General features: G+C 44.3%; 1 protein-coding gene across 2 annotated transcripts in view; it reads left to right on the top strand.

Annotated features, from left to right (window-relative positions):
* Positions 1-24882, top strand: part of LOC137355286 (annexin A7-like) — an 85836-nt gene that overhangs the window by 43319 nt on the left and 17635 nt on the right. For both annotated transcript variants that reach the window (XM_068020242.1, XM_068020243.1), the window contains exons 9-12: positions 444-538; positions 7663-7776; positions 21441-21611; positions 22965-23135. In XM_068020242.1, the coding sequence (XP_067876343.1) occupies positions 444-538; positions 7663-7776; positions 21441-21611; positions 22965-23135 (551 nt within the window). The remainder of the gene's footprint in view (positions 1-443; positions 539-7662; positions 7777-21440; positions 21612-22964; positions 23136-24882) is intronic.

Consider the following 24882-nt stretch of genomic DNA (forward strand, 5'->3'; position numbering starts at 1 on the left):
GACAAATTTGACAATCGCAAGAAATGTTAAAGGGAGGTCAAGAAAAATATTTTTTACACAGGGTGCTTAGAATTTGGAGTTCACTACCTCAAATCATTGATATAGCAGAATCTTTAAATGCTTCTAAAAGGGAAATAGTTGCTTGAAAAAGAGGGATATTAAAGGATATAAGGAGAGTGAGATTAGACTGGGTGGGATATTAAAGGGTGTGAGGAGAGTGAGATTAGACTGGAAAACATAAATGGTATGCGGAATGACTGGGATTCGGCTGGGTGGAACATGGAAGCAAGCACTTGACAGGCCAAATGATCTGTTTCTGTGCTGGAACATTCCGTGATTCTAAGTTGCATGAGGTTCTGGGCAATCTGTTGCTTGTTGATAGCTAAAAACAGTTACTTTGTCAGTGAACGTACATAACAAAATGCACTAACTTCTCTGTACAGGGACGAATGAACAAGCAATAATTGATGTGGTCTCCAACCGCTCCAATGAGCAAAGACAGAAGATTAAATTGGCTTTCAAGACCCTCTATGGCAAGGTGAGTTCACAGTGTACGAGCTTGCAAATTTTCTTTTTTTTTGTCAGCTGTGGCTTAGTTGGTAGCAGTCATGTTCCTGAGTCACAAGGTTCCGGGTTCAATTCTTATTGCATGGCTTGAGCACAAAAATTCAAAGCTGACAAAACAGTACAGTACTGAGGGAATGCTGCACTGTCAGAGATTCTGTCTTTCAGACAAGACATTAAACTGAGGCCCCATTTCCCTGCTCCGGTGGATGTAAAGGTTCCCATGGCAGTATTTTGAAGAAAAGCAGGGAAGATGTTCCCCGTGTCCTGACCAATATGTATCCACAACAATTAACAATAGATTATCTGGTCATTTTAACATTACTGTTTGTGGGAGCTTACTGTGCACAAGTTGACTGTTGCATTTCCTACATTAGAACAGTGACTACACTTCAGAAATAATTTGTTGGCTGCAAAGAGCTTTAAGACATCCAGTGGTAGTGAGCAAGCATACTATATAAATACAAGTCTTTTACCAAAAACACTCTCTGGGGGTCAGTTCCACAGACGCTGACTCTCGCCGGCGGGCAGTTCCTCAGCCACTGATGCTCGCCGGGGGACACTTCCTAAGGCGCTGGCACTCGCCGGGGGTGGGGGGCTTCCCCAGGCGCTGGCGCTCGCCGGCGGGCAGACGAACATACGAATTAGGAGCAGGAGTAGGCCACTCGGCCCCTTGAGCCTGCTCTGACATTCGGTAAGAATATGGCTGATCTGATTGTAACCTCAACACCACATTCCTGCCTACCCCAATAACCTTTCACCTCCTTGCTTATCAAGATTCTATCTCTACCTCTGCCATAAAAATATTCAAAGACTCTGCTTCCACCACCTTTTAAGGAAGAGAGTTCCAAAGGCTCATGATCCTCAGAGTAATAATTTCTCATATGTTCTAAATGGTGACCCCTAGTTCTAGATTCTCCCACAAGAGGAAACATCTTTTCCACATCCATGCAGTCCTGACCCCTCAGAATCTTACATGTTTCAATCAAGTCGCCTCCTACACTTCTAAACTCCACAAGATACAAGTCTAGCCTATCCAACCTTTCCTGATGAGACAACCCGCCAATTCCGGATATTCGTCTGGTAAACCTTCTCTGAACTGCTTCCGATGCATATACGTCCTTCCTTAAATAAAACCTATGTTGTACACACTACTCCAGATGTGGCCACATGCAATAACCTCCCTACTTTTGTATTCAATTCCCCTCTCAATAAACAGTAACTTTCTGTTAGCTTTCCTAATTATTTGCTGCACCTGCATACTGACTTTTGGTAATTCATGCAGTAGGACATCCAGATCCCTCTGCAGTCTCTCACCTTGTAGATAATTTTTTATTCTTCCTGCCAAAGTGGACAACTTCACATTTTCCTACATTATACTCCATTTCCCAGATCTTTGACCATTCACTTAACCTACCTATATCACTTTGTAGCCTCCTTATGTCCTCTTCATAACTAACTTTCCTACCTATCTTTGTGTCATCAGCAAATTTATCAACCATACCGTCGGTCCCTTCATCCAAGTCATTTATGTAAATTGTAAAAAAGTTGAGGCCTCAGCACAGATCCCTGTAGCACACCGCTCATTACATCTTGCCAACCAGAAAATGACCCATTTATGCCTACTCTGTTTTCTGTTAGCTAGCCAATCTTATATCCATGCCAGTATGTTCCCCCCCTACACCATGAGCTTTCGTTTTGCACAATAACCTTTGATGTGGCACCTTATCAAATGTCTTCTGGAAATCTAAGTACAGTACATCCACCGGTACCCCTTTATCCACAGCACATATTACGACTTCAAAGAACTCTAATAAATTGGTTAAACATGATTTCCCTTTCACAAAACCCATGTTGACTTGGATTACCTTGTATTTTTCTAAGTGCACTGCTATAATGTCTTTAATAATGGCTTCTAACATTTTCCCTGACAAAGGTTAAGCTAACTGGTCTGTAGTTTCCTGCTTTCTGTCTCCCTCCCTTTTTGAACAAAGGAGTTACATTTGCTATTTTCCAATCTAATGGAACCTTCCCCGAATCTAGGGAATGTGGAAAATTAAAACTAATGCATCAACTATCTCGTGAGCCACTTTTAAGACCCTAGGGTGAAGTCCATCAGGACCTGCGGACTTGTCAGCCCGCAGCTCCAACAGTTTGTTCAGTACCACTTCCCTGGTGATTGTAATTTTCTTGAGTTCCTCCCTTCCTTCCGTTTCCTGATTTACAGCTATTTCTGCAATTTTACTTGTATCATCTGTGGTGAAGAGCGACGCCGACTGTCGCTGGTGGGCAGTTCCCCCGACGCCGACTGTCGCTGGTGGGCAGTTCCCCCGACGCCGACTGTCGCTGGTGGGCAGCTCCCCCGACGCCAATCCGCAACAGGCACCCTGGTTATTTTTTGTCCTGGAGAATTGAGAGCTGATATAGGTTTTATCTGGGTGATCTAACTATACACAGACTGGGTATGAAACCTTGAACCTTGACATCTTGACACCTTGAGGAAAGTATAGGTGGTCTGATTAGCAAGTTTGCAGACGACACTAAGATTGGTGGAGTAGCAGATAGTTGAAGGACTGTCAGAGAATACAGCAGAATATAGATAGATTGGAGAGTTGGGCAGAGAAATGGCAGATGGAGTTCAATCAGGGTAAATGCGAGGTGATGCATTTTGGAAGATCCAATTCAAGAGTGAACTATACAGTAAATGGAAAAGTCCTGGGGAAAATTGATGTACAGAGAGATTTGGGTGTTCAGGTCCATTGTTCCCTGAAGGTGGCAACACAGGTCAATAGAGTGGTCAAGAAGGCATACGGCATGCTTTCCTTCATCGGACGGGGTATTGAGTACAAGAGTTGACAGGTCATGTTACAGTTGTATAGGACTTTGGTTCGGCCACATTTGGAATACTGCGTGCAGTTCTGGTCGCCACATTACCAAAAGGATGTGGATGCTTTGGAGAGGGTGCAGAGGAGGTTCACCAGGATGTGGCCTGGTATGGAGGGCGCTAGCTATGAAGAGAGGTTGAGTAGATTAGGATTATTTTCATTAGAAAGGCGGAGGTTGAGGGGGGACCTGATTGAGGTGTACAAAATCATGAGAGGGAGACAGGGTGGATAGCAAGAAGCTTTTTCCCAGAGTGGGGGATTCAAATACTAGGGGTCACGAGTTCAAAGTGAGAGGGGAAAAGTTTTGGGGGGATATGCGTGGAAAGTTCTTTACGCAGAGGGTGGTGGGTGCCTGGAACGCGTTGCCAGCGGAGGTGGTAGATGCGAACACGATAGCGTCTTTTAAGATGTATCTAGACAGATACATGAATGGGCAGGAAGCAAAGAGATACAGACCCTTAGAAAATAGGCGACATGTTTAGATAGAGGATCTGGATCGGCGCAGGCTTGGAGGGCCGAAGAGCCTGTTCCTGTGCTGTAATTTTCTTTGTTCTTTGTTCTATCTGTCTGATCTTGTTCTGTATTGGACAATGCCTTTATGCATAGAGCCTTTGGGGGAGTTGGCCTGCAGTTCCAAAGAGGAAATTTTACTGTTAAGGTTGCAAAGTGCTTCACAAGCAATGGTTTACTTGAAATTCAGATGACTTTTTTTCTAAAGACACAGATAAAAGATCAGCTGATCTGTTTTTGATGGTGTTTGTGAAGGGAATAATGTTGCCCGGGATATTGGGAGAACTCTGCTGCTCTTCCAATCAGGCCATCAGATCTTTTCTGTCGGCAAACGGTATTAACTTGAAAAGTTAACTCAAAAAGTTAACCGGATTAACGGTTGATAAATTCCCTGGACCAAATGAGCTACATCCCAGAGTATTGAAAGAGGTGGCTATTGAGATAGTGGATGCATTGGTTATCTTCCAAAATTCTATGGATTCTGATCAGGTTCCTGCAGACTGGAAAATAGCAAATGTAACCACACTATTTAAGAAAGGAGGGAGAGAGAAAATGGGTAGTGACAGACCTGTTAATTTGACAACAGCAGTAGGGAAAATATTATAATTTATTATAAAGGATGTGATAACTAAACCCTTTATATAAAAAAAAATGATTAGGTAGAGTCGACATGGATCTATGAAAGGGAAATCATGTTTGACAAACCTGAGACTGTTACTTGTAGCATAGATAAAGGAGAACCAGTAGATGTGGTGTATTTAGATTTTTAGCAGGCTTTTGGCAAGGTCCCACACAGGAGGTTAGTAAACAAAATTAGAGTACATGGGATTGGGGGTAATATACTGGTATGGATTGAGAACTGGTTAAAAGACAGAAAATAGAGTAGGAATAAATGGGTCATTGTCAGGATGGCCGGCTGTTACTAGTGGGGTACCACAAGGATCCGTGCTGGGGACACAGCTGTTCAGAATCTATATAAATGATTTGGATGTAGGGACCAAAAGTAGTAATTCCAAATTGGCTGATGACACAACTAGGAGGAAATATAACTTGTGAGGAGGATGCAAGGAGACTTCAAGGGGACTTGGACAGGCTAAGTGAATGGGCAAGAACATGGAAGATGGATTATAATGTGAATAAGTGTGAAGTTATCCACTTTGGTAGAAAAAACAGAAAGATCGAGTATTTCTTAAATGGTGAGAGGTTGGGAAGTGTTGATGTCCAAAGGGACCTGAGTGCCCTTGTTCATCACTTAAAGCTAACTTGCAGCAAGCAATTAGTAAGGCAAATGGTATGTTGGCCTTCATCGCAAGGGAATTTGAGTACAGGAGTAAAGAGATCTTGCTGCAGTTGTATGGCGCCTTGGTGAGACCACACCTGGAGTATTGTGTACAGTTTTAGTCTCCTCATCTAAGGAAGGATATACTTGCCATAGAGGGTGTGCAACGGAGGTTCACAGAATCACACAATAATACAGTGCAGAAGAGGCCCTTCGGCCCATCGAGTCTGCACCGATGCATTAAAGACACCTGACCTGTCTACCTAATCCCATTTGCCAGCACTTGGCCCATAGCCTTGATGTGCCAAGTGCTCATCCAGGTACTTTTTAAAGGATGTGAGGCAACCTGCCTCTACCACCCTCCCAGGCAGGGCATTCCAGACCGTCACCACCCTCTGGGTAAATAAGTTCTTCCTCAAATCCCCCTTAAACCTCCTGCCCCTCACCTTAAACTTGTGACCCCTTGTAACTGACCCTTCAACTAAGGGGAACAGCTGCTCCCTATCCACCCTGTCCATGCCCCTCATAATCTTGTACACCTCGATCAGGTCAGCCCTCAGTCTTCTCTGCTCCAGCGAAAACAACCCAAGCCTATCTAACCTCTCTTCATAGCTTAAATGTTCCATCCCAGGCAACATCCTGGTGAATGGCCTCTGCACCCCCTCCAGTGCAATCATATCCTTCCTATAATGTGGCGACCAGAATTGCACACAGCACTCCAGCTGTGGCCTTATCAAAGTTCTATACAACTCCAACATGACCTCCCTGTTTTTGTAATCTATGCCTTGATTGATAAAGGCAAGTGTCCCATATGCCTTTTTCACCGCCCTATTAACCTGCCCTCCTTCCTTCAGAGATCTATGGACAAACACGCCAAGGTTCTTTGTTCCTCGGAACTTCCCAGTGTCAGGCCATTCGTTGAATACTTCCGTGTTGCATTACTCCTTCCAAAGAGTATCACCTCACACTTTTCAGGGTTAGAGTCATAGAGCTATACAGCACAGAAACAGGCCCTTCGGCCCATCATGTTCATGCTGGCCACCAAGCACCTATCTACTCTAATCCCATTTTCCAGCACTTGGCCCGTAGCCTTGTATGCCATGGCGTTTCAAGTGCTCATCTAAATGCTAAAACTTTGAGGGATCCTGCCTCTACCACCTCTTCAGGTAGTGTGTTCCAGATTCCAACCACCCTATGGGTGAATTAAATTTCCTCAAATCCCCTCTAAACCTCCTGCCCCTTACCTTAAATCTATGCCCCCAGGTTATTGACACCTCCGATAAGGGGAAAAAAAAGTTTCCTCCTATCAATGCCCCTCATAATTTTCTATACCTCAATCAGGTCCCCCCCTCAGCCTTCTCTGCTCCAAGGAAAACTACCCTAGCCTATCCAGTCTCTCTTTATAGCTGAAATGCTCCAGCCCAGGCAACATCCTGGTAAATCTCTTCTGCACCGTCTCCAGTGTAATCACATGCTTCTTATAGTGTAGTGACCAGAACTGTACACATTACTCCAGCTGTGGCTTAACTAGTGTTTTATACAATTCCATCATAACCTTCCTGCTCTTATATTCTACAAAGTGATTAAATTCCATCTGCCACTTTTCTGCCCATTTGACCGTCCCATCTACATCTTCCTGTAACCCAAGACACTCAACCTCACTGTTAACAACTCGGTTCACCAGACTAATTCCTTGGATAGCAGTGAGATGAGGAGAGATTGAGGAAACTGGGCCTGTATTCTCTTGAGCTTCGAAGAGTGAGAGGTGATCTCATTGAAACTTGTAGATGGGATGTTTCCCTAGCTGGTGAGTCTAGAACCAGGGGACATAGAATATGGGATAGGCCATTTAAAACTGAGATGAGGAGGAATTTCTTCACTCAGGGTGGTGAATCTTTGGAATTCTCTATTCTAGAGGGCTGTGGAAGCTCAATCATTGCGTATGTTCAAGACAGAAATTGATAGATTTCTGGACAGTATGGGAATAGCGTGGGAAAGTGGCTTTGAGATAGATGATCAGCCATGATCTAATTGAATGGTAGAGCAGGCTCAATGGGCTGAATGGCCTACTCCTGCTCCTATGTTCCTAGTAGTTTAACTGTCCCATATGAAAGACAGTGCAGCACCCCCTCAATGGAGTTTCAAGCCCAGAAGATGTTTTCCAAGTGGGGATTAAACCCACAACCTTCTGACTCTGAGGTGACAGTGCTACCACACAGCCAAGATACTGCTATTCACTGTACCTTTAAGTAAAATTAAAATGATGACATTCGTAACAACATCTCAAACTATTGGCCATGGGGAGGTACTTGTATTTTTTTTTTAAACTGAGTCTACGTCTGGGATCCGTGCTCAGAGCCAAAGTCCATTCGGGCATTTTCTTAGTACTGACTGACAGCTCTTTTGTGAATTTGTTCCTTAAAGGATTTGATTAAAGACCTGAAATCGGAACTCAGCGGAAATATGGAGGAAATAATTCTCGCCCTCTTCAAGCCAACCACTTACTATGATGCTTGGAGTCTGAGGAAAGCAATGGAGGTACTATTGACTATAATCATTGTTCAGTGATGTGTATCAGTGCATCTGAGGAAAAGCCAAAATGTCAGTCCCAAAATAAAATTCTGATTATTCTGTTTACTTGCACATCATTCACAATGTCTGAGTTAGTTATAAATGAATTGGCAAATCAATTCCCCTTTCACACATTTGTGTCTATATTCTCTTATCACATCCCTCAATCTCGCTGTCTCTAACTTGCCTTTTGAAACTATTTTTTATTATCTGCTTCACTCACCTCCCTGGCATTACCATTGTCCTTTGGGTAAAAAAAAAAGTCATAGCAAATTCTCTTCTGGTGCAGGGGAGGTACAGTGAGCAAAAGATAGTATTTATGGTATTGGTGAGCACTGGGCAAAGAGGTATTTGTGAGTTCACGATCCAGTAGTTTCATGGTCACCGTTACTGTGAATAGCTTTTATTCCATATTTATTTAATTTAACTGAATTTAAAATCTCCAACTACTGTGGTGAGATTTGAGCTCCTGTCTCTGGATTGTTGGACCAGTAGCATAACCACTGTTACTATTCTTGTAATTGAGAACATATAGCATGGGTCAACATAAGGATTTTCACCAGAAGCCCATCCCTCTCACTGCCCATGTGCAGTTTGCCTTATTGTAGATTCTACCCAACTCCTTGGCTCCCCTATAAGTAACAGAGGCTTCTGGGGGGGATCAACATCCAAGTGGATGACAGAAAGCCCTATGTGTTGTACCTGGATTTCTAAATGGCAATTAATTAATCTCCAAGCTGTGGAAATTATAGGTAAATCTTGGGAATGGATAAGAAATTCACTATGGGGTAGAGCATGGGCACTCATTTGAGGAATGAAATGGGGGTGGGGCAGTACTGAGTGAGGTGTCCTACGGATTAGTGTTGAGACCAAATTTATGTCAATGACACAGACTCCGTACAAATTGATCAGATTGCAGATGCAAACTAGAGTGCTGTTGAATTGGAGGAAGCAGCTCAGAAATCACAGGAGGAGTTGAGTGGGCAGAATAATGGGAGATGGAGTTTAATCCAAACAAGTGTGAAGTACAGTGTACATGAAAGCAACCCACAAACTTCACTAATAGTGGTGTAACATTCCTAAGAGTCAACACTCAGCATGTCAAACCAATGTAGAGCAGCAATCGAAGCCAATCGAATGTTGAACTGGTTGTTCAGAGCAGCAGGAAGTCAGGAACGAATTATACAGAGGTTTGATCAAACCCCACCTTGAGTACTGGGTCCAGGTTGAAACTAGTTTAAGGAAAATTTCAGATAGATCAGGCGGTTCTCAGACAAATAATCAGTGCATGAAATGAACTCCCGATGGACCCAAAACCCTGGAATTGTTTAAAGAATGTTGTATTGGAGGGTTGTCCACAATTCTAGCTTGGTGAACAAAGATGGACTGAATGGCTATCCTCTAATCTTGTGACAGGAGCAGCACCGATGGCCCTGGGGTCATCGCAGATCTGGGGTGTCACTCTGAATCACTATCCAATGACCCCAGCTGGAAAATGCATGTATGTGGGCATTATTAGGACAACGTCAAGTTTATCTGTGATGCATTCTGCAGTTAAATAGGCTGCCTGCATTTTTGGTCCAGGCTCGCGAGGTCGGGGAACTCCCATTTCTCCAAAATGACTAAATGAATCCCTTAACCACATGAGTAGTTTATATAAAATGTTAGTTGAAGACTCAGAGCAGCATTGGGCTCCTCCCTTACTGCCTGGCCACATATTCCCTGTGGTTAACTCTGCTGTAACAGGAAACGGAAGAGAAATTTCATTTTCCTTTTTAAAAAAAAAAGCTCCCTGGCTCAATGTTGAAAATGATACTGGGGGGGTGGGGTGGGGGGGGGAGAGGGCGGTGGTTTTGTCTGCAATTCAGACTTCAAACTGAAGTCTGGTAAAGAAACCAACTGCATTGTTTAAAGGTCCAGATACGAGACAGTACACATTTTGAGAGGGAGAGTATGAGAAACCTCAGTGTTGAAACCCTATCTGTGTCCACACCCAGGCTGAGCTCATTTGGGTTGCTATAGCTGCACTGGGTGGTGGCTTGAAAATGTTAGTGTGTGGAAAATGAGATAACACAAATGCTGGTTTTAATTTAAACTTTTTATTTAACGCTTTTCTTTCCTTTTAAAAGAACACACCCAGGGAGTGCTTGATCAGACAGTGTAGAAGGAGCTTTACTCTATATCTGGCCTGTGCTATTCCTGCCCTCGGATAGTGTAGAGGGAGCTTTACTTACTATCTACCAACCTGTGCTGTATGTGACCTGGGAGTGTTTGATGGGACAGTGGCATATTGCACAGATTAGCGTTCTGAATTGGGACTGCACATGGAAGAATGGATCAAACAGTCAAGTTAAAATTAGTAATCGGAAAATTAGGAGGGGCAGCAGTCAGCCCTGATTGTCTGATCTCTCCCGCTGTGTGCTTACTCAAACTTAGTCCAGAATCACATGAATATGAAGGTATTCAGTAATAACATCTAGGCCTTGGAGAGGATGCGGAGAAGAGTTACCAGAATGGTATCGGGGATGAGGGATGTGGAGAAGGTGGACTTGTTCTCCTTGGAGCTTCGGAGGTTATGAGAAGATTTGATAGAGATGTTCAAAATTTCTGACTGGTTTTGATAAGAGCAAAATAAGGGGAAACTGTTTTCACTGGCAGGAAGATCAGTAACCAGAGAACACAGATTTAAGATGATTGGCAAAAGAACCAGAGAGATGAGGAGAAATGTTTTTGCACAACTTGTTGTGATCTCGCATGCGCTGCCTGCAAGGGTGGTGGAAGCAGATTCAATAGTAAGTTTCAGAAGGGAAGTGGATATATAGAAAAACTTGCCGGGAAGTGGGACTAATTGGATAGCTCTTTCAAAGAGCTGGCAGAGGCACAATGGGCTGAATGGCGGCCTCCTGTGCTATATGATTCTAGTTAAAAGAAAAAGAGAGGCTGCTATCAGATTAAATTGGGTGGAGCCTGTGTGATGTTGAATCTGACTTGCCACTGCTGAGGGCAGCAAACCAGTAACTTTGAAGGAAGAGTGCAGTTTTTGATGGTGTGTGAGTGAAGAGATCAGTTGGATACATTTGCGTGTTGTTGAAAGTGCAGATCTGCTCCATTGCTGACTTTGTCCATTCATGGATTGAGCAAATGTCAGTCACCCCAGAACAGATTCTGTCTGTAATATATACAAAATCTTGCCGCCTCAGCAACTTTTTTCAGTTATAAATTACCATGTCCGCCAGTGGGAGGGTGTAATTGCAGCGTGACATGTTGACATAGGCAGTTTCCATTATAAATATGGACATGGGAATTCATAACCGATGTAGAAAAATGTCAGTTTGTGATTTTTAAATGGACGGTGGATTACATCTGTGAGCCTGTGTCCGGTTGTTGTGGTTCTCTATAAACATTGCTCCATCTGAAAACATGAGACAATAACTTCACATTTACGGCACCGCAGGGGACTGGGAATTATATATTAAAAATCCAGTATCTATGCACTCTTCCACTATGAAATCCTATCTCTCAGTTTGTAATGGAAACTCTATGTAATCATGTCAAGCTCTCTAATAGCACCTTCCTGCCAATGGTGGCACTGCTTTGCAAATTGTCCTAAGCATTTTCTATATAACCTTGATAATTTAAAGTACTATGCAAAGAAAAAGAGAGATTGCGCAACTTTAAAATAGGGACTGAAATATCTGTAGATCCTGGTCCATTTATTCCTGGCCTCGAACCCATCCCCTCCTGACAACTAAACATAATCATGACTCCCCATGTACAACACCATTAGAGATGGTTCTGATGAAGGGTCACTGACCTGAAACGTTAACTCTGCTTCTCTCTCCACAGATGCTGCCAGACCTGCCGAGTATTTCCAGCGTTTCTTCTTTTTATACCACTGGAGTAGGGCTCATTACATATTCACAAAATCACAGAATCATACAGTGCCGAAGAGGCCCTTTGTCCCATCGAGTCTGTACTGATGCATTAAAGACACCTGACCTGTCTACCTAATCCCTTTTGCCAGCACTTGGCCCATAGCCTTTAATGTTATGACGTGCCAAGTGCTTAAGCTTATTAAGCTTACTAATTAGGCCATGCATTCATTTTTTAAAAAATTCATTCATGGGATATGGTGTCACTGGCAAGGGAGCATATATTGCCCATCCCTAATTCCCCTTTAAAAGGTGATGCTGAGATGCTGTTTTGGCCTCCTGCTATCTGTGTGGTAAAGGGAGTTCCTGGAACTATTTGAACGTTGCCATCTGTCACCACAACAGGTCCACACTTGTATCACCAGAAGCTGTAAATTCCCAGACCTGTACCTACAGCATGGCTAACTAGGGTGGTTCACTTTGTCGTGACTCCCTAGTGACGTCTGAATGGTGAGTGAGCTTGCACAGCGGTGCCCTCGTTTAGACAATGGTCAGCAGCAGGCATCAGAACCCAATCTGACTGTCAGACTCTGCATTCCCTGAGACCAGGAGTCCATAAGCTCTGCAGCAGAGATAAAATTCCCTCCCGTCTGCTGGTGACATTTCCCAAGCCTTAGCCACACCAATCGCGGGGAATGCAGTGTGATCACTAACATTTTTTGAGGGGTGCGTGTCACCATTGATTATGCACTCAAGCTGTGGTGTGGGTCATAGAGTTGTTATTGCACTGAAGGAGGCCATTCGTCCCATCGTGGTCATGCCAGTTCTCTGTAGAGCAATCCAGTCAGTGCAATACCCCCGCTCTATCCCCATAGCCCTGCAAGTTTAATTCCCTCAAGTGCCCATCCAATTTCCTTTTGAAATCATTAATCATCTCCGCTTCTGCCACCCTCGTAGGCAGCGAGTTCCAGGTCATTACACACGCTGCGTTTAAAAAATGGTTCCTACTCTCATCCCCCTCTTGCCCAAAACCTTAAATTTGTGTCCCCTAGTCCTTATACCATCAGCTAATGAGAACAGCTTTCCTTTGCCTAGCTTAACTAAACCTGTCATAATCGTGCACACCTTTATCAAATCTCCCCTCATTCTCCTTTGCTCCAAGGAGAACAACACCAACTTCTCCAACCTAACATAGCTAAAATTCCTCATCCCTGGAACCATTCTGGTAAATCTCTGCACTCTCGAGGACCCCCATATTCTTCCTACTCTAGTTGTGGCCTAACCAGAACTTTATAAAAGTTCTGCAAAATTTCCCTGCTTTTGTACTCTATTCCTCTATTTAGGAAGCCCAAGATCTCATATGCTTTGCCAACTACTCTCTCAATATGTCCTCCCACCTTCAAAGATCGATGCACATGAACCACCCCGCCACCCCCGTTCCTGCTCACTCTTTAAAACTGCCATTATATTGCCTCTTCCTATCCCTTCTGCCAAAATGCATCATCTCACATTTCTCTGTATTAAATTGCATCTGCCACTTATCTGCCCATTCTGTTATCCTATGTCCTATTGCAGTCGATTTGTATCATCACTGTTAGCCACATCTCCAAGTTTGGTATCATTGACAAATTTTGAAATTTTGTTCTGTATTCCAATATCCAAGTCATTTATATAAATGAAGCCGTGGTCCTGGCATTGTCCCTTGCAGGACAGTATAGTCAGGGGAATAGACACAGTTCTCTGTAGCCGAGAGGGAGAGTCCAGAAGGCTGCGTTGCCTGCCTGGTGCCAGGGTTTGGGACATCTGCTTGGGGCTAGAGAGAAACTTGCTGTGGGAGGAGGAGGATCCAGTTGTTGTGGTCCACATGGGTACCAATGAAATAGATAGGACTAGGAAAAAGGTTCACCTTGGGGATTATGAGCAGCTAGGGGCTAAATTAAAAAGCAGAATCTCAAAGGTAGTAATCTCTGGATTATTACCTGAGCCACGAGCAAATTGGCACAGGGTAAATGAGATTGGAAAGATGAAGGTGGTGTGGGTGAAATGGGTTTCAATTCATGGGGCGCTGGCACCAGTGCTGGGTAAAGTGGGAGCTGTACCATTGGGACGGTCTTCACCTGAAACGTACTGGGACCAGTGTTCTGGCAAGTCGTATAACTAGGGCTGTAGAGAGGGCTTTAAACTAAATAGTGGGGGCGGGGGAAGCTGAGGGATCATGTGAAGGGAGATGTGGTAAATTATAGGGAAACGACAAGACAATAGACCAGGGTAGCGAATTGGGTAATGTTGACCAGAGTGTGGCAGGAAGGGGCAGAGCATGCAAACTTGAGTGCATGAGCAGATAAGACCAGAGATTGGTAAATGGTAAAAAGGCAGAGTTCAAGGCTCTATCAGAATGCACGCAGCATTCGTAACAAAATGGATGAATTGTTAGCACAGATAGAAATAAATATGTATGGTCTGATAGCCATTACGGAGACATGGTTGCAAGGTGACCAAGGCTGGGACCTGACTATTGAAGGGTATTTGACATTTCAGAAAGACAGGATAAAGTTGGTGGGGTAGCTCTGTTAATTAAAGATGACAGTGAGAAATGACCTGAGCTTGAAAGAGCAAGATGTAGATTCAATTTGAAGGTGAGAAGTGTGGGTCTAAGACTAGTGTTTTAAAAGTAATTAAAGGTAACTATTAAGGGTATGTAGGCAGAGTTGCCTAAAATGAATTGGGAAACCAGGTTAAAAAGTCAGACAGAGATGCAGTGGCAGACCTTTAAGCAGATCTTTAATAACTCTGCAAAGATTTATCCCAGTGAGAAAGACCCTTTGAGAAGTTTGCACCATCCGTGGCTAAATAAGGAAGTTAAGGATAGTATCAAATTGAAAGAAACAATGTACGATTCTGTGAAGATTAGTGGCAAGTCAGAAGATTGGACAGATTTTAAGAACCAGCAAAGGATGACTGAACAAAAGCAGGGAGAAGTCAGAGAATGAGAGAAAGCTAACTAGAAATATAAAAACAGATGAGACTTTCTACAAGTATTTAAAAAGGAAAAGAGTAAAACAAGCTGTGGTCCTCTAGAGAGTGAGTCTGGGGAATTAGTAATGGGAAACGAGGAAATAGCCGAAACGTTGAACAGATAATTGTCTGTCTTCGCTGTAGAAGACTTGGAAAACTTCCCCAAGATACTTGAGAATCAAGAGCGAAAGGGAGTGAGGAACTTAAAAAAAAAAAAAATCACTACCACTAGGGAAAAGGTACTGGGAAAACTATTAGACCTAAAGGCTGACAAGTCTCCAGGACCTGATGGCCTGCATCTTAGCATCTTAAAAGAAGTGACTGCAGAGATGGTAGAGGCATTCGTTATAATCTTTCAAAATTTATTAGGTTCTGGAAGGGTCCCAGCGGATTGGAAATCCCAAATGAAACACGTTTATTCAGAGGAGGCAGACGGAAAGCAGGAAGCTGTAGGCCAGTTAGCCTAACATCTATCATAGGATAATTGCTAGAATCCATTATTAAAGCAGTTATAGCAGAATACTTAGAAAATCATAATGGGATCAGGCAGAGTCAAGGTGGTTTTGTGAAAGGGAAATTGTGTTTAATTTGTTAGAGTTCTTTGAGGACGTAACAAACAAGGTGGATAAAGGGGTACTTGGATTTCCAAAAGGCATTTGATAAGGTGCCACATCAAAGGTTACAATACAAAATAATAGCTTATGGTGTAGGGGGTAACTTATTGGCATGGATAAAGGGCTAGTTAGCCAACAGGAAGCAGAGAATAGGGATAAATTGGTCTTTTTCAGGTTGGCAAGCTATAACTAGTGGAATGCCACAGGGAACAGAGCTGGGGCCTCAATTATTTACAATCTATTTCAATTACATGGATGAAGGGACCAAATGTATGGTAGCTAAATTTGCCCAATGACACCAAAATAGGTAGGAAAATTGTCAAGAGGAGGTAGAGAGTCTACAGAGGTATATAGATGGGTTAAGTGAGTGGGCAAAAATTTGGCAGATGGGGTATAATGTGGGAAAATGTGAACGTGTCCACTTTGGCAGGAAGAATAGAAAAGCAGCACACTATTTAAATGGAGAGAGATTGCAGTTATATCCTTTTTCAAATAAGGAGACAAAACTGTATACAGTACTCCAGATGTGGTCTCACCAAGGTCCTGTACAGCTACTTTTACATCCATTCCCCTTGCAATAATTGTCAACATTCCATTTGCCTTCTTAAGAATAAGAGGTCTCCCTTTTAAGACAGAGGTGAGGAGAAATCTTTTTTTTTTTTTTTGAAGGGTTGTTACTCTCTGGAATTCTATTCCCCAGAAAGCAGTAGAGGCTGAATCATTGAATTTATTAAGGCTGAGTTAGATTTTTGATAGACAAGGGAGTCCAGGGTTGTGGGGGGCAGACAGCAAAGTGGAGTTGAGACCACAAGCAGATCAGTCATGATCTTGTCGAATGGTGGAGCAGGCTCAAAGGGCCGAATGGCCTTACTACTATTTTCCTAAGGGAACACCCCTGCCTGTCATTCTCCAGTCTGAAAAACAACCATTTATCACGATTCACTGTTTTCTGTCCTTAAACCAATTTTTTGCTTTTTAAAAATCTATATAGACATTATCTACTGCATTCCTTTCAACAACCTTCTCTGGTAATTCTTCAAAAAATGAAGTTATGTTAATGAAGCATGATCTGCCTTTTACAAATCCTTGCTGCTATCCTTAATTAACTCAAACCTCTCCCAGTGCCTGTTTTCTTCCCCGATTATTGTTTCTAAAACCTTACCCACCACTGATAAACTAACTGGCCTTTAGTCACTTAGACTGTCCTTGCACCCTTTCTTAAATAAGGATGTCACATTTGCCACTCTCTAATCCTCTGGCACCTCCCCTGGATCTAGGGAAGATTATCGTAAGCCCTTCCACTATCTCTATCCCCACTTCCTTTAGCAATCTGGGATGCGTGCCATCCTGACCAGGCGACTTATCCACTCTGAGCACAGCCAGCCTTTCCAGTACATCCTTCAATTCTCACTCCATTCATTACCTCGACCATCTCCACATCTATTGATTTTTTTTTTTTAGCATCATCTTCCTTCGTAAACATCAATACCAAGTACTCAGTAAGTATTTTAGCCTTGCCCTGCACCTCTACATATATATTACCCTCGTTGTCCCTGATAGGTCCCACCCAACCTCTTACTACCTGCTAACTATTTACATGCCAGATGATGATTTTTGGGTTCCCTTTTATGCCATTCCATTCTCATATTCTCTCTTTGCCAGTCACATTTTCCTCTTCACTTCCCCTCTCAACGTATTGTATTTGGTCTGGTTCTCACTTGAAAAATTCACCTGACATACAGCATATGTTTTTTTTTGTTTCATAATCTCCATCTCCCTCATCATCCAAGGAGCCCTGGTTTTCCCTCTTGTTGGAATATACCTAGCCTGTACCTGAAGCATCTCCTTAAAAATTACTCTTTGTTCCATTAGTTTTTCCTGCCAGTCTTTGCTTCCATTTTACCCTGGCTAGACCCCCCCCTCATCCCATTGAAATTAGCCCTCTTTCAATTTAGAAGTTCTACTTGAGAATGTTCCTTGCTCTTCTCCGTTACTGATCTAAACCTTACGGTACAAGGCCGTCCATGTCTCCGCTATAAAGACGTCTGCAAACGCGACATGAAATCGTGTGACATTGATCACAAGTCGTGGGAGTCAGTTGCCAGCATTCGCCAGAGCTGGCGGGCAGCCATAAAGACAGGGCTAAATTGTGGCGAGTCGAAGAGACTTAGTAGTTGGCAGGAAAAAAGACAGAGGCGCAACTGTGCAACAGCCCCGACAAACAAATTTCTCTGCAGCACCTGTGGAAGAGCCTGTCACTCCAGAATTGGCCTTTATAGCCACTCCAGGCGCTGCTTCACAAACCACTGACCACCTCCAGGCGCGTATCCATTGTCTCTCGAGATAAGGAGGCCCAAAAGAAACTTGAGAATGTTCCTTGCTCTTCTCCGTTACTGATCTAAACCTTACGGTACAAGGATCAGTCTTGCCCAAGTGTTCCCCCACAGACACTTGGCCCATTTGGCCCACCGCATTCCTCAACGCAAGATCCAGCAATGCCTCCTTCCAAGTTGGACCAAGAACATACTGTTCCTCAATATCACCACCGCTTTAAAATAAGTGCCTCCTGCCCCAGAACTGGTCCTAATGTCTCAAGAATTTGAAGCCCTCCCTCCTGCACCATGCTTTAAGCCATGCATTGATCCTCTCTATCTTCCTATTTCTACTCTTGCTAGCGTGCGGCCTGGGAGTAATCTAGAAATTACTACCTTTGAGGTCCTACTTTTTGACTGTTAGGAAGAGTGTTCCAGGATTTTGACCCAGCGACAGTGAAGGAACGGCGATATAGTTCCAAGTCAGGATGGTGTATGGCTTGGATGGGAACTTGCAGTTGGTGGTGTTCCCATTTATATGGCTACTCCAGTTCAGATTCTGGTCAATGATGGTCCCTAGGATGTTGATAGTGGGGGATTCAGCGATGGTAATGCCATTGAATGTCAAGGGGAGATGGTTAGATTCTGCCTTGTTGGAGATGGTCATTGTCCAGCACTTGTGTGGCGCGAATGTTACTTGCCACTTATCAGTCCAAGCCAGGATATTGTCTAGGTCTTGCTGCATTTCTACATGGACTGCTTCAGTCCCTGAGGAGTCGCGAATGGTGCTGAACATTGTGCAATCTTCAGCAAACATCCTCCCTTCTGACCTTATGATTGAAGGAAGGTCATTGAAGCAGCTGAAGATGGTTGGGCCTAGGACACTACCCTGAGGAACTCCCGCAGTGATGTCCTGGAGCTCAGATGATTGGCCTCCAACAACCACAACCATCTTCCTTTGCGCTAGGTATGATTCCAACCAGCGGAGAGTTTTCCCCCTGATTCCCATTGACTCCAGTTTTGCTAGGGCTCCTTGATGCCATACTCGGTCAAATGCTTCCTTGATGTCAAGGGCAGTCGCTCTCACCTCACCTCTTGATATCAGCTCTTTTGTCCATGTTTGAACCAAGGCTGTAATGAGGTCAGGAGCTGAGTGGCCCTGGTGGAACCCAAACTGAGCGTCATTAAGCAGGTTATTACTAAGCAAGTGCCGCTTGATGGCACTGTTGATGACACCTTCCATCACTTTACTGATGATTGAGTGTAGGCTGATGGGGCAGTAATTGGCCTCGACTTGTCCTGCTTTTTGTGTACAGGACATACCTGGGCAATTTTCCAGATTGCCGTGTAAATGCCAGTGTTGTAGTTGTACTGGAACAGCTTGGCTAGGGGCACGGCAAGTTCTGGAGCACAGGTATTCAGTACTATTGCCAGAATGCTGTCAGGGCCGATAGCCTTTGTAGCATCCAGTGCCTTCATTCGTTTCTTGATATCACTTGGAGTGAATCGAATTGGCTGAAATCTAGCATCTGTGATGCTGGGGACTTCAGGAGGAGGCTGAGATGCATAATCAACTCAGCACATCTGGCAGAAGATTGTTGCAAATGCATCCTTTCCGTGATGTTCTTTACCCTAGTACCAGGGGGGCAACACAGCATATGGGACTCACAATGACGGTTACACAAATGCCTGCCCCCCTAACTGTGGAATCTCCTATCACGACTGCATTGCCGCTCCTTGCTGTTTCTTACTCCATTGCTGCTGTGGTCTGGATTGCACTACTTCAAAGTGCTGTCACTCCCAGCAGTCTCCAATGCTGAGTCTTTTCTTTTCTTAGGCAGTCCCTCGGGAACGAGGATGATTTGCTTCCATTCCAGGGTTGTGGGTCCTTGGGTGACTGAATAGTCCAATTCTGGATCCGCACACTCTGCCACAGATAGGGTAGGTGGTGTTTAGTGAGGCGAGTGAATGGGATTCCCGAAATTCCGAACGCTCCTTCCGCTGTTTGCACTTGCTCGCTGCCTGGGCATGTTGACATTCGAATTGGCTGGCACCTTCGCGATGCTTCTCCATTTTGGGATCTCGGGCAAGAGATTCCCACGAATCAGTGGAGATGTCACATGTTTTCAGGGAGGCTTTAAGTCTCCTCTGCCCTCCTGGTAGTCTCTTGCCGTGGCGGAGCTCGGAGTAGAAAGCTTGTTTTGGGAGTCTTGTGTCAGGCATGCTGACTATGTGGCCTGCCCAACATAACTGACTAGCCGTGACCAGTGTCTCGATACTGGGGATGTTGGCCTGAGAGAGGACACTGATATTGGAGTGCCTGTCCTGCCACTGAATTTGCAGGATCTTGCGTACCGGTTTGAGTGTGGCAGACACCCCAAAGACTCCTGTACCTCCTGCCTCTTCCTACTCTTCTGGATCAACACCCATCTCCTATCCTGAGCGCTCTCTGTCTGTGAGTTGACCAACTCCTGGAATGTATGAACCAGGAAACGCTCAACCTCCCTGATGCTCCGCAGTGACTCCAGCTTCCCCTCAAGTTCAGAAATCCTGAGCTCCAGCTAAAGCAGCTAGTGACACTTTCTGCACATATGAGCCCCCGAGACACCCTTAAGTTCCCACACAGTGCTGGAATTGCAAGCGACAGGTCTCAGCTGTTCATCCATGATCAAAAAAAAAAATCTGTACCCTCTTTTAGAATCTGGTTAGTAACTTGTTTAAACTATTGATTTTAGTTAATTTTGCTAGACTTGCTTTGATACTTAGCCTGACTGAACTTTTTAATTTCCTAGCTCCTAGTTTAAACAAATACCCTGGTTCAGAGAGAAAAATAGAAATACTCATAGAAACCTATATACGAAAATACGATCTAGGAGTGGGAGTAGGCCATTCGGCCCCTCGAGCCTGCTCCAACATTCTATAAGATCATGGCTGATCTGTTTGTGGACTGAACTCCACTTTCCTGCCTACCCCCAATACCCGCTTGTTTGTCAAGAATCTGTCTACCTCTACCTTAAAAACATTCAATGACCCTGCCTCCATCGCTCTCCAGGGAAGAGAATTACAGACTCACGACCCTCAAGAAAAAATTCTCATTATCTCTGTCTTAAATGGGGGACCCCTTATTTTATAAACTGTTGCCCTAGTCTTTCCCACAGGGGAAACATCCTTTCAACATTCACCCTGTCAAGTCCCTTCAGGATCTTAAATGTTCCAATAAGATCACCCCTCATCCTTCTAAACTCCGATGAATACCGACCCATACTGTCCAACCTTTCCTCAGCAGATAACCCTCTCATCCAGGCGTCAGTCGAGTGAACCTTCCCTGAACTGCTTCCAATGCAATTATAGCCATTCTTAAACACAGTACTCTAGATGTGGTCTCACCAATGCCCTGTACAACTGCAGCAAAACATCTCTACTTTGATATTCCATTCCCTTTGCAGTAAATGACGATATTGCATTTGTCGCCTTAATCATTTGCTGTGCCTGCATACTAATTCGCCATCCAATCATTACCTGCTTTCCTGTGATGTCACACTTTGATTATTTTTTAGTCCATTCTGAACCTCCGCCCACCTGTTTCACTCGGCTCTCACACTCGTTGCTATTGAAAGACCTTCTGACTCCCGAGCAAGAGTATTCTCACTAAACCAACCTAATGCTTTAGTACTAATGAGTGATATACTATGTTGTACTGATGGGCCCTGAAGTTACCATCTGTGTTTGAAACTGTATGTTTCCAATCCCAGTCACACCATCTCATGTCAAAGCAACAAATAGTCCTGATTTCCTTCATCTTCCCTTCTATCCCACAGGGAGCTGGAACACAAGATCGGGTGCTGATTGAGATCCTTTGCACCAGGAGCAACCAGGAGATCCAGGAGATCGTCCGCTGTTATAAGGAGGAGCTGAACCAAAATTTGGAGAGGGATTTGCAGAAGGACACGAGTGGCCATTTCAAGAGATTGCTTATCTCTATGGCTCAGGTCAGTGACCGGAAGTTAGTGCTAAGGTCCACTCCACTCTAAGCCCTGTCAGGAGGCTGTACTGGTGGAACACGGGGTGCAGGGCACACCGATGCAGGTTTGAGCCCCTCTTCCAAAGTGCTTCAGCATTCAGGTTCTGGTAATGAAATTCAAAACTGACCTACCTTAAATATTCTCTTCCTGCTGCTCTGTGAACGATGGTCTGTGAAGAGAGTCTTTCCCCTGCCCTATGTGGCTGTACTCCCGGTGTGAGACTGGCTGTTCAGCCATTCAGAGCATTATCACTGAGGCCAATATACACGTTTTCTTTCTCTTTCACTGTCCAAATTGGTCCCTGCCCCCTCTCTCTTTCAGTCCCCCTCGCTTCCCCCCACTCTCCCTGATTTTAGATTGATTTTTGCACGAGTTTCTTTTAATACTGAGTGTCAGCCTCAACTGTGTCAAAATCCAAACAAAACAATACTTCTCATTCGCTTCTGCCTATTTCCCAGTGTTACACAGAATCTATTACTACTTTACAACGTAAGTCACATTTTCCACATTAAGAAACCATAAGTAGGTAGATTTTTCACTCCTCTATGGCTATGGTGGCTGCCTGGTGTAACCAATAGGGTTCCAAATGGTCCCCAGTCTATGCTGAACAGGCTGCTTCCAGTTGGGGCAACATTGCAAATGCCTAAAGTGTTCCTTCAGGTAAAGGAACACAAGGTAAAGCAGCCAGGATTCCCAATCCTGATTGAAAGGGTACACTAGCCTGGTGGTTCTGTAGTGGTCCAGCAACCCAGCACTTTTTGTGTTTCAAATTCTACCTTGTGAGACTGAATTCAATAAACCGGCTGTTCTGAGGAAACTGGTAATGTGTGGGCTGACACCGGAACTGATAACCCATTAATTCATGAAAGTTCTTTGGAGACGCGAGCCTGCCGCTGCTACTGTTATGGCCTACGTACCAGGCTGACACTGCATGGTTGACTATTAATGCCCTCGGGGTAACGGCGTGGGCAGTTAACTCTTGTCGGTGTTGCCCAGATCCCAGTGTCAATTTTTTATGAAAGAAAAGCAGTGACTCTTAGTAGAGTGTGTGTGTCTGTGGGAATTAGCATTGACTGGGATGCCCTTCAAGGAGGAATAGCCCAGTGGCGCACATTATCCAGGCTTAGAAATGAAGAGGCACCTGGGTGAGGTAATGGGAGCTACTGTTTCCAAGGGAACTGTATCCAGCATATAACAAGGAGGGTGAGTTTTCAGTGTAATAACATCTTTGTCCAGCCGCACGTCAACCCAGAACTGAAAACTAAAGTGTGAAACTGACTTGAAATCTACCTGAAAGTTTCTTTTGATTTCCGTTCACAGGGCAACCGCGACGAGAATCAGTCTGTAGACATGCAGAAAGCAACTGCAGATGCAGAGAGGCTATTCCGGGCCGGGGAGGGGAAGCTTGGCACAGACGAGTCTACCTTCAACATGATTCTAGCAACCCGCAGCTTCCCCCAGCTCAAGGCCACCATTCACGAGTATGGCAGGGTAAGCACTGTGCTAAAGGCACACAATCCTGGAGATACCCTCTGCTCTATCAGCAATTGGAAAGAGAAGGGACAAATGGAACTGACAAAGGTGGGGGGGGGTGGTGTGAGGGGGGCAGAGATTTAATAGAGGGTTTTAAGATTATGAAGGGTTTTTACAGTTTTTCTCCATTCTATCTCCTGTGGTTGTGGAGTCAGTGTATAAGATCTCATCAATTTAAAAATGAGAATGGGGTTGGAGATTACATTTAGTCCTACACACACAAACGGGCCATTCGGCCCACCTAGTCTAGGCTGGTATTTATGCTCCACATGAGCCTCCTCCCAGTCCCCTTCATCTCACCCTATCAGCATACCCTTCTATTCCTTTTCCCCTATGTGCTTATCTGATTTCCCTTTAAATGCATTTGCAGAGACTTTCTGGAGAATTGAATGCTTTGCCACAGAGAATGGTTGAGGCACAGACCATTGCATCTTTTGATGCAAAGTGGGATAAATATTAAAGCACAGAGTGTGTTACGTGGCTATGGGAGAGCACCAGGGCAGTGGGATTGGTTTTGGATCACTCTGGCAAAGAGCTAGAACAGATGCAATGGACCAAATGGCCGCCACCTGTGCTGTGAAATGTGGTTCGAGGAGATCAAGTAGAAGCAGATCAAAGGAGCCAAACTCCTTGTGTCTTTTCCATTCTGACGAAGGCTTATATCCCTGAATCATGAACCTGTCTTTTCTCTCCCGAGATACACCTACTGTATATGTCTAGCACTGTGTATTTTAATTCTGGTTTCTAGCATTTAATCTAAGAACAGGAGGACACCATTCAGCCCCTCAAGCTTGTTTCACCATACAGTTGGATTATGGTTGATTTACCTCCAATTGGGCGATATCCCTTGATACTCTTAACTAATAATGTATCGATCTCGGTCTTAAAAGCTCCAGTTGACCCTCAGCATCCACGGACTGCTGGGGGAGAGGTTTCTACATTTCCACTACCTTTTGTGGAAAGAAGTGCTTCCTGATTTCACTCCTGAATAGCTTAGTACACATTTTAAGCTTATGGCCCCTTGTTCTGGACTTATCCGCCAGAAGAAATAGTTTCTATGTTTCTACCCTATAGAATCCTTCAGTCACTTCAAAAACCTCGACTACATCGTGCTTCAATCTTCTATTCTTGAGGGTAGAGAAGCTAAGTCTATACAACCTTGCCCCATCAGTTAACCCTGGTATTATTCTGGTGAATCTGCGGCATAGCCCAAGGCCAGTATAGAAACATAGAAAATAGGAGCAGGAGTAGGCCATTCGGCCCTTCGAGTCTGCTGCGCCATTCATTATGATCATGGCTGATCATCCAACTCAGTAGCCTGTTCTGCTTTCGCCCCATACCCTTTGATCCCTTTAGACCCAAGAGCAAGATCTAACTTCTTCTTGAAAACATACAATGTTTTGGCCTCAACTGCTTTCTGTGGTAGTGAATTCCACAGGCTCATCACTCTCTGGGTGAAGAAATTTCTCCTAATCTCAGTCCTGAAAGGTTTACCCCATATCCTTAGACTTTGACCCCTGGGTCTGGACTCCCCCACCATCGGGAACATCCTTCCTGCATCTACCCTGTCAAGTCCTGTTAGAATTTTATATGTTCCTGAGATTCCCCCCTCCCTCTTCTGAACTCCAGTGAATATAATCCTAACCGACTCAATCTCTCCTCATACGTCAGTCCCACCATCCCAGAAATCAGTCTGGTAAACCTT

The sequence above is a fragment of the Heterodontus francisci genome, chromosome 42 (genome assembly GCF_036365525.1).
Source record: "Heterodontus francisci isolate sHetFra1 chromosome 42, sHetFra1.hap1, whole genome shotgun sequence".
Taxonomy (NCBI): Eukaryota; Metazoa; Chordata; class Chondrichthyes; order Heterodontiformes; family Heterodontidae; genus Heterodontus; species Heterodontus francisci.